This window comes from Lolium perenne, chromosome 3 (assembly GCF_019359855.2).
Source record: "Lolium perenne isolate Kyuss_39 chromosome 3, Kyuss_2.0, whole genome shotgun sequence".
In the NCBI taxonomy this organism is placed as follows: Eukaryota; Viridiplantae; Streptophyta; class Magnoliopsida; order Poales; family Poaceae; genus Lolium; species Lolium perenne.
In genome coordinates this window covers 107,280,762-107,290,047 of record NC_067246.2, presented here as the reverse complement: position 1 = coordinate 107,290,047, position 9,286 = coordinate 107,280,762, and the positions used below count along the sequence as shown (strand labels likewise).

Below are 9,286 nucleotides of genomic sequence, written 5' to 3'. Positions count from 1 at the left end.
TGGGCGAACTAATAGTTTGTCCCATTTCATCTGTAGGTCATGGCGGACATCGACGACGAGTTCTTCTACAAGAACTTCATCGACACATCCTCAGACGAAGAGTCCGAGGACCGCTTTCTCACGGATGTTGCGTTGATCATCCACAAGCACAATGTCGCGCAGATCCCCGTGTACTCTTGACGGGGCGCGCGGCGGTTTTGGACCGCAAAACAGAACGCTGCCACAACATGCTCTTCCATGACTACTTCCACCGCAAGGCATTGTTCATGTCGGCCTTGTTTACAATAATATTATGTAATAAATCTTGAGCATTTAAACTTATTTCTATTTTTAACGATTATATATGCCATATATTGAATTTAAAGGCCAAATGCCAAATTTTATGGCTGCGACCCATATCTGGCCGCGTTGCACCCAGCGCGCGACCTAAAATGCCGAGCGGACGCTGGCCACTATCCGCGCGCCCATCCAAATGGACGCAGCGGGTCGCAGCGTTGAAGATGCCCTTAGGGCATCTCCAACGCGGCGACCCAAACGGACGCGCTAGGCCGTCCGTTTTGGGCCGTTTGGGTGGCCGCGCGACGTCCGCGTGTCCGTTTGGGTCGCACGCTGCGCCCAACGCGCGGACGCAGCGCAAATGTCAAAAAAAACATAAAAAAGAAAAACAATAAAAAAAGTAAGATTTCATTAATTTAGCCCTATTTTGGGCAATTTTTACGCAAAAGAAAGCCCTATATGGGATCTAAACTAAAAAAATAAAGAGAAAACCCTAGGCTAGGGTTTGGGACACGGTGGCCGCCGGTGCGCCACCCTACTCCCAGTAGTACTCGTCGTCGTTGCCGTCGATGAGGACGACGCCCCCCCCCCCCCCCCCCGGCGGAGACGCGCTGTTCCGGTTGGACACGCCGGAGGGCGCCGGGGACTCCGGCCAGGGTGCCAGCCGGGCGGCCTCCTTCCGGAGCTGCTCCGCCGCATCGGCCTGCAGCTCTACCTCCAGCCGGAGCGCGGCCTGGCGCTCCTCCTCCGCCCAGAGCGCGGCCTGCCGCTCCTCCTCCTCCCGGAGTGCGGCCTGGCGCGTGGCCTCCTCCTGCCGGCGCGCCATGTTGAGGAAGGCCCACGCCTCCGCCTGGGCGTCCTCCTGGGCCTTCCTGGCAATCTCCTCCAGCGTGGAGGCGTGCAACATCTCGGCTTGGTGCGGCCATTTGGCCAGCTCCTCGAGGTCGTTGAGCTCGCGGGACGCCGCCAGCGCCGCCTGCAGCTCGGGGTCATCCTCCTCCTCCTGGGGCTGGGGCTGGGCCTGTGGCGTCGCCGCGGGCTCGTTGATGTAGAGGCCGCCGAGGCGGCGGCCTGCCCGCCTAGCAGGCGTGCACGGCTACGCGCGACGCCTCGCCGTCGCCGAGATATGAAGCACGTGCGCCAGCGAGCTTCGTGCTCCACCTCGAACTACAAGTCCCAGTTGGGACTTGTGTCGCCGTAGGCGGGGTGCTCGCGGAGGTCCGCCGATAGCTGCGCGCAGCGCCTCCGGATCTCCATGATGCGGGCACGGACGGAGCCCGGGATGGGCGGCACCGGAACCCGATATGGGGGCAGGTGCCAGCCGTGCGGGAGGTGCACGTCGCCCCACGGCATTGGGACGCCGGCATCCCAGAACATCTGCGCCACCGCTACGGTGACGTAGATCCGTTCGCGGATGGGAGTAGCCGGCGGCCCCATCTCGAACGCCGCCGACACGGTTCGCCGGCTGCTGCCGGCCTCGTGGTCGTTGGCGGATGGCTGGAACTCCCGCTTCGGGGCCATAGCGGCGCGGAAGCTCGAGCTCGTGCGTGCGTGCGGCCGGAGTGGAGAGTGGGGACTGGATAGGGACAGTCCCCCTCCCAAGTCCACATTTAATAAGACTGGGGCACCGACAGGTGGGCTAGCCACGCGGACCATGCGGACACGCGAGGACGCCGCGTGCTATCCGCGGCCACGTAAACCTGACCCAGATTTAGGTCGGGTTTGGGTTGTCCCGGACACCCGCGGCCATCCGCATTTGCGATGCGTGATCGCGTTGGACCGCGTTTTTATCCAATTAGACCTATCCGGACACGCGGGCGTGAGATGGGTCGCTTCCTTGGAGATGCCTTATGGCAGGCTCTGAGCCCCATTTTCCATCTCTGTTTCCTCCGCGCCTGTCCGTTTCCCCCACCACGTTAACGCCGCACACTGGCGCCCGATTGCCTGTATATAACCACCCGAGGACCGTGGACGTTAACTGTCACAGCACAGTCATACTACCCACGTCGTACACAGAGCCAGTGAGTTTGACCTTGTCGCGTTTGTGGGTTTGCTTCGTGTGCAAGATGGTAGGAGCTATGCACGAAGGCATAGTTCGCGGCGACATGAACGGGTTAGAGAACAATGGGCACGGCCAGGCGGCTGTGGCAACGCAGCTGCTGCAGAGGGGAGGCGGCGAGGAGAGCAAGTGGTACGAGGAGGAGATCGACGACGACCTCAAGCTCTGCTACTCCTTGAACAGGTAGAAATTGATACGCATTCATGGTGTGCATATCTATATGGCATAGCCAAGATCGAATTTGCGGCCGAGGGGATTGATTCTTACTCCTGATTTTTCCCCATCTTCTTGCTAGTGTGCTGCACCGAGGGACAAGCAAGTACCAGGAGATAGCTCTGATCGATACGAAGCATTTCGGGAAGGTCTGTCCGTTTTTTTGTTCTTCATCTTCTGTTCATATGCATTTTCTTTTGTTTGAACGTGGACATGTTGTATCTCACATCCACCAGGCTCTGATAATCGACGGGAAGATGCAGAGTACGGAGGTGGACGAGTTCATCTACCACGAGTCCCTGATACACCCGTCGCTTCTCTTCCACCCCAAGTGAGCGATCTTTTTTCAGTCCAGAGAGACCTAGGGGACAAAATCACATTTTCCAAATTGGGCTCAGTTTTCAGTTAACCCCGGATCATATATTTTTCCGACATGTGAATGCAATATGGAAATTTCAGTTCCACTGCCTATTGTCCTGACTTACGCAAGCATGCTGCCATGCTTTCATCGTCGGAAAACCATTGCAGCCCGAAGACGGTGTTCATCATGGGAGGCGGCGAGGGCTCCGCCGCAAGGGAAACACTGAAGCACAAGACCGTCCAGAGGGTGGTCATGTGTGACATAGACGAGGTGCGTACCTAGCACGAACACAAGCAGATCCTTAAACTCGTGCTCGGATAATTCTAAACCTGCACTCGTGTGCACGACGTCGGCGGCCGAGCAGGAGGTTGTGGACTTTTGCAGGACATACCTAAGCGCTAACTGGGACGCGTTCGCCAACGACAAGCTCCGTCTCGTCATCAACGACGCCAGGTATATATTGGTCACTTCTGTAGTTGGAATTAATGCGTATTTCAACATTTCAATCAACTGTTTTTTTCCATAAACAATCTACTAATCCTACTTAGCAATGCTGTATCTGTGCTTCACGATCGATTCTGCAGGGCTGAGCTGGAGAAGAGCACGGAGAAGTTCGACGTCATAGTGGGAGACCTCGCGGATCCCGTGGAGGGAGGCCCCTGCTACCAGCTCTATACCAAGTGCTTCTACCAGAACGTGCTCAAGCCTAAGCTCGACGATCACGGCATCTTCGTCACACAGGCAATTTTCTTTCTGGACCGCCGTGCTTCCGATCGATCAGTAGATCTTGCGCGCTCTGAATTTGTTGTTCGTGCAGGCTGGGCCAGCCGGCGTTCTGACGCACAAGGAGGTCTTCTCCTCCATCTACAACACCCTGAGGCACGTCTTCAAGCGTGAGTATTAATGAGTCATCTACTTCCTGTTTGGCTGTTTCGGTGATGCATACGATGATTTGCACTAACTAGCTCCATCTGCCTGGTGTTGCTGATCACAGATGTAAAAGCTTACACTGCGCATGTGCCATCCTTCGCTGACACCTGGGGCTGGGTGATGGTAGGCACCTCTCGTTAACTAGTTTGGGACAGAAAAGACACAGTACTATTCAGATCTGCAGTGCACATTATTGATGATGTGCCGCTGTTCTTGTTGATGACATGTAGGCATCAGATCAACCGTTCACCCTCACTGCCCAGCAGATCAATCAGAGAATCGTGGACAGGATCGATGGGGAGCTGCTGTATCTCAGCGGCGAATTTCTCATTTCTTCCACCATTCTCAACAAGAGCGTATGCGTCTCGTGAGTCACTAACCGCCTGTATTCTTTCCGACTCAAGTTTATCGTGTCTCCAGCACTTCTTATCGTGAATAAATATGAACTTTATCATATGCAGGCTTTTGAACGAGACACATGTGTACACGGAGGATGATGCCAGGTTCATCTACGGCCATGGGATGGGGCACTGCGCTTAACTGGACGGAAGCCCCTCGGTCTGGAGCCACCGGGACTAAGCTTCAACGTATGGTGATGAACTGGAGAACAGGGCAAATAATCCAACTGGGGATCGACGTAGAACCTGTGAAGATGGTCTTTTCCTGTTTGTTTAGGCAATAAATTTACGGTATTTCTAGTTATGGGACGTATGAGAATTAATTTAGAGCTCCGACAACTCCATAGTCCAAACTTTTACCCTATTTCTATTCTCAGGACGCCCGATGGCTGTCCAAACGCGGCAGGCGCGTGGTTATTTTTTTGAAATAGAGGCAAAAGCTTTGCCTCATCTATTAATTAAGAAGAGAGTGCTCAGTTTTTAGGAGAAAACCGGGCGAAAACCTACAACGACAGGGCCAAGCCCACACAAAGAACACACCCACACACGCCCACAAACAAGATACTCCAACAGTTCAACACCGCAGCACTAACAAACACTCACGCAAGACACTCCAACATTGAGCCGTCAAGGACATGCTACGACATTGTGGGCACCCGTCAGCCAACCGTAGATCCAACCGCAGATCCAGGGTAGGCAGTAGCCAAGGTGGCGAGAAAATCGCAAACTTCCCTGGCGACGATAGCTCCAGGCACGAAAGCCGACAGTCCAGACTTAGGTACCCCATCATCAATAGGAACCATCTGTCTGTCGGAGTCAAGCGAGAGAGAGACTGCATCAACAACATCACATTTCTCAAAGCCAAGACACGTCGGAGAAGCCACATCCGAGGAAACGTGTGAGTCGGACCTCACTTCCTCGACGGAGGGAGGCGTAAGCACACCACCACACAACTCTAGGATCTCAGGCATGATCTTCATGACCGGAGCCGTGATCATCGAGCTCGCCCTAGCACGAGGAGAGAAACAACCATGAAGGCTCGCTCCGGTCGCACCCACTTTGCCAACAACAGGTAGAACCAAAGGATCGGCAGGCAATCGGGAGAGCCTATCCAACACAGCTTCCGCCCGTTCCAGAAAGCCCCCAATCGCAAGCATCCAGTCATGCAAGGAGTCAACAGCCTCGTGAAGAGGACGGACGGCCTCTTGAATCAACCCGGCTTGCACCTCCAAGGCAGATCGCATATCCACTGAGGCCAAAGAGCTAACAGGAGCAGCAGCAACTGATGCCCATGATCGATGACGATGCACAACGGACGGAAGCGAGACCTCAACCTAGGCCCCGCAAGGAGCATCCGCCTGGCGAGGCGACGACACAACATGGTCTTCCAAGAAGCTAAGAGGACGCCAAGCGTTGCGGCAATCACTTGCCCGATGACCATTCTCAAGGCATCGAGAGCACCTGAAGGGGTTGCAGCAAACCACGGCACGATGACCGGGAGCTAGGCACCCGCAACATCTACCCTTGAGCCAAGCGAGGACAGACGGCGAGCAATAGCCGGGGCTGACAGAGTCGGACGGCGCGGGCCGCGCCGCGGCAACACCTCGTGCCATCCATCATGCTCGCCCGCAGCACAATCCACCTCCATCATATCAGCAAGGTCGATGGTCTTGGTGGCCGGTGGCGTCCGGGGGACTAGCTCCTCTTCGCCGTCCTCGTCGATGTTGTCCGCACCCGACGCCCAAGATGGAGGCCACTGCATGGCAGCGAGGGGCAGCGTCCCAATTCCCTCCACGCCGTCCCCATCAGCAGGACACGGTACATCAGCCCCGCAGCAGGTCTTGGTGACATCCGGCGGCGTACGGCAGGGCCAGCACTTCATCGCTATCCACATCGCTGTCCTCAGCGTCGTCAGCAAAGGAGACCCACAACGCAGGCCGTGACAGGGCAGAGAGATCTGGCGAAGACGTAGTAGGCGCCGGCACGGTGGAGAGGGTAGGCGTAGCAGGAGCAGCCGAGTCGAGATGTTGGACAGCTGCTGGCGCGGCCGTCGCCGTCGCGGCCTCCAGCAACTTCACAGCTTCTCCAACACCCGGAACAGCGCTAGCCAGCGCTGCGGAAGGCAAACCTCCAGGAGGCAGGGATGCCGACGACAGCGGCAGCAGGCCGGAGACGGCGCCGGCAGAAGAGCCGAGTGGCCGACAAGGCGCCGCAGGCGCGGGGACGTCCGCAGGTGAGACCAGCGCGCCGGAGTTCTCCACCCGAAACCGTCCAGCCGGGGGCAGCCGCGACGACCGGCGAGGGGCAGCAGCAGGCAGGGATGTCCGGGGTCGAGGAGGGGCAGCCGGTGGAGGGAGATCCCGGCGACGAACTTGTGCAGGCGGAGCCGGCGACATGGCGGCCAGGGTGTCCGCTGCGACCCGGCGACGGACGCGACGAATGTCGGGATGGGCGGGGAGAGGACGCCGAGAAGGATCCGGATCCGGCTGCGGCGGCGACGGAGCTCGACGGAGGCGGGAGATCAAGGCGGCGGTGGCGGGAGGTCCTCCGTCGCGCGCATGGTCGCGAGCCCCTGGGTCTTAGAGCATCCCCACTCGTTGGCGCTCCCCACGCCCAAATCCGGCGAAATTTTCGTCCGGATTGGAGGAAGATTTGGCGTGGGGAGGAGTAGTTTCCCAGCCGCGTGCCCAGGCGAAGACGATGATGCGAGTTTGAAAAACGGAAACTTGATAAACTTCGGCTAAATTCGGGCAAATATAGACTAAATTTAATGATATTTAGACTAAAACGGGCGGAGTTAATACATAGAGGCCGAATTCGACTATATTTCGAATTCGGCTAGGGGAATTCAAATGCTAATTTTAAAACACGGCGCTCTACATGCCCAAACGGCGGTAGAACACCGTGTAGTCGTCGCCGCCGTCGTCGCCGCCGTCGTCGGAGCCGTCGTCCTCGACCTTCGGCACCTTCGGCGGCGCGGCCTGGCGGCTGCTGCCCTGGCTGGCGTCTCCCCACCCCGGGGATGGCTTGTACCATTCGTCGTCCGAGGACTCGAGGTCGATGACGGGGGCAACGACGCCGGATGGAGGCGTCGCAGGACGGCGGTAGCGCGCGGCGTCGTCGGCGGTGGTTGGAGCGGCGCGCGCGCGGCGAGTTGGCGTGCGGCGGCCGGGTCCATCGCCCGCCGCCGCTGCTCCGCCTCCTCGCGCTCCCACTCGCGCTGGACCACGCCAGGGCGGCGTCCTCGGGGAGGGTGTTGTCGGCGGGCTCCAGGTCGGTGAGCGACCTGGCGATCGCCTCCGCCACGGCGGCGTCCTCCGCGCGCTTCGCCTCCTCCTCGGCGAGCCTGTTTGCGGCGGCGGCCGCGGCGTCCTCCTTTTTCGCCGCCTTCCTCTTCCGCCCAGGCTGGGAGGGTTGGTCGCGGATGACGAGGGCGCCGCTGCTGCGCCCTCTGGTCGGCGGCGGAGACGCCGGCTCCTTCTTGACGCGCACCGGCGTCGAAGGCGACGTCGCCTCCTCCCTCTTCACCGGCGCCAAGGATAACCTCGGCGCCGATCCGGAAGACGACGAGCTGGCAGCCATGCGCCGTGGCTGCCAGACGTTTCCCCGGCGGCGGCTCACCGATGCCCTCGATGGAGGGGGCATCGTGAGCACCGGGAAGTTTCCGCCCTCGATGTGATCGAGGACGGCCTCGAGTGTCCGGCCCGGCGTGCTCCACCAACGTCGGCGGCCCGCGGCGTTGTTGCGCGGAGGCGGAGGCGGCGGGCCGTCGTAGGAGGCGAGCTCCCGCTCCCACCGCCGCAGGAAGTACGAGTTCCACGCCGTGTAGTTGTCGGGGTGGTGGCGTGGCTCGGCGCGCTCCTCATCCGTCAAGGTCATCCGCGCCTCCTCGATGGCGACGTCGAGGGCGTGGCCATGAGGCGGCGACGGGATTGGTACGCCGCCAGCACTAAGCCGCCACCCGCCGCCGGGAGGCCTCGTGTCTGGCGGGCAGGGGTACCCCGCCTGGTGGAGGAGGTGCCCCTCCCACGCGTGGAGCGACCGGCGGGGGAAGCCGTTGTTGGCTGCGCCGTCGTCGTCGTAGAACGCCATCGGGAGAGCAGAGGGATAGTGGATGGAGAGTGGAGCACGGGGTACGCCTCGCGGCGAGCGGACCGGCGTATATAGGCGCAGCTGGCGCTGGTGATTAATGCCGCGTGGAATGCGACGCGTCCGCGGCGAGCTGACCGGCGGCAGCCTTTAGTGCGCGCGGAAGACGATGCGTGCGCGGAAGACGACGACATTAACTCGCCGCGTGGCCGGCGAATGCAGACCGGCGGCAGGCTTTTACAGCACGCGGAAGACGATGCGATGAGGACAACGATTGGTTTCTCTCGCCGACAAGTTGGGGCCACCAGACGCGCGGGAAGTTTCCTCGGTGTTTCCCGCGCTTTCGTTTCGTCCGGAGTCCCCGAGCGCTCCCCGGGGGGCCGGGGATGGCGTGGGATCGCCGGATGAATTTAGGTCCAAATCCGGACGAAAACGAGGAACCGGGAGCGCGACTGGACCAAATTACGCCGTTCGGATGGAAAAAACGTCGTTCCGGGGCCTCGTCGGGGAGGCGAGTGGAGATGCTCTTACCTTTTTTCTTTGGCGCGTGGTTATCATCCGATTAAAAAGCATGATCCAGATTGACGCGCACGTGGGGAGAGAGAGAATCACCTGAATACCGACATATTTCAACTGAATTACACACAATTGTAACACTCGCACACCTTCATTGCTTGGACTCAGTGTTACACTTATACAGGGTGTGGCACAGATCATGCCGATCATGCCGTTAAGGCCTCTCCCACTATGCTACAACATCGCTCAGATCTAACTACCTGTAGACTAAGTCAAGTGGTTACAAATACAGTATATGGCACAGTACATACAACGCTATACAGAGAATGTCCTTCAACAGCCCCCCTCAGGCTGAACGTCGGATGGAACGATGTTCAGACCGAACCTGAACACCTGAAATACTGAAGAAGGTAGCCCCTTGGTAAAAATGTCGGCGAATTGAGA

General features: G+C 58.8%; 1 protein-coding gene across 2 annotated transcripts; it reads left to right on the top strand.

The window, feature by feature from the left end:
- The first annotated feature begins 2,269 nt into the window (after nucleotides 1-2,269).
- On the top strand, nucleotides 2,270-4,581 carry LOC127342104 (thermospermine synthase ACAULIS5). Of its 2 annotated transcripts, none has more exons than XM_051368044.2 (10): nucleotides 2,270-2,518; nucleotides 2,631-2,697; nucleotides 2,785-2,879; nucleotides 3,077-3,179; nucleotides 3,274-3,362; nucleotides 3,494-3,650; nucleotides 3,727-3,802; nucleotides 3,904-3,962; nucleotides 4,070-4,206; nucleotides 4,301-4,581. In XM_051368044.2, exons 1-10 carry the CDS (start codon nucleotides 2,343-2,345, stop codon nucleotides 4,377-4,379), a joined length of 1,038 nt encoding a protein of 345 aa, XP_051224004.1. In that variant the 5' UTR covers nucleotides 2,270-2,342; the 3' UTR covers nucleotides 4,380-4,581. The 2 variants fall into 2 exon arrangements, with proteins under 2 accessions (XP_051224004.1, XP_051224003.1); XM_051368043.2 differs by having other exon boundaries at nucleotides 3,458-3,650.
- The last annotated feature ends 4,705 nt before the right edge of the window (nucleotides 4,582-9,286 follow it).

Excerpts from the sequence above, each read along its gene's own strand:
- LOC127342104 (XM_051368043.2), top strand. The coding sequence starts at position 2,343 with ATGGTAGGAGCTATGCACGAAGGCATAGTTCGCGGCGACATGAACGGG. Across the intron at positions 3,180-3,273 it reads TCATGTGTGACATAGACGAG|GAGGTTGTGGACTTTTGCAG; the intron begins GTGCGTACCTAG and ends GCGGCCGAGCAG. Across the intron at positions 3,803-3,903 it reads CCTGAGGCACGTCTTCAAGC|ATGTAAAAGCTTACACTGCG; the intron begins GTGAGTATTAAT and ends TGCTGATCACAG.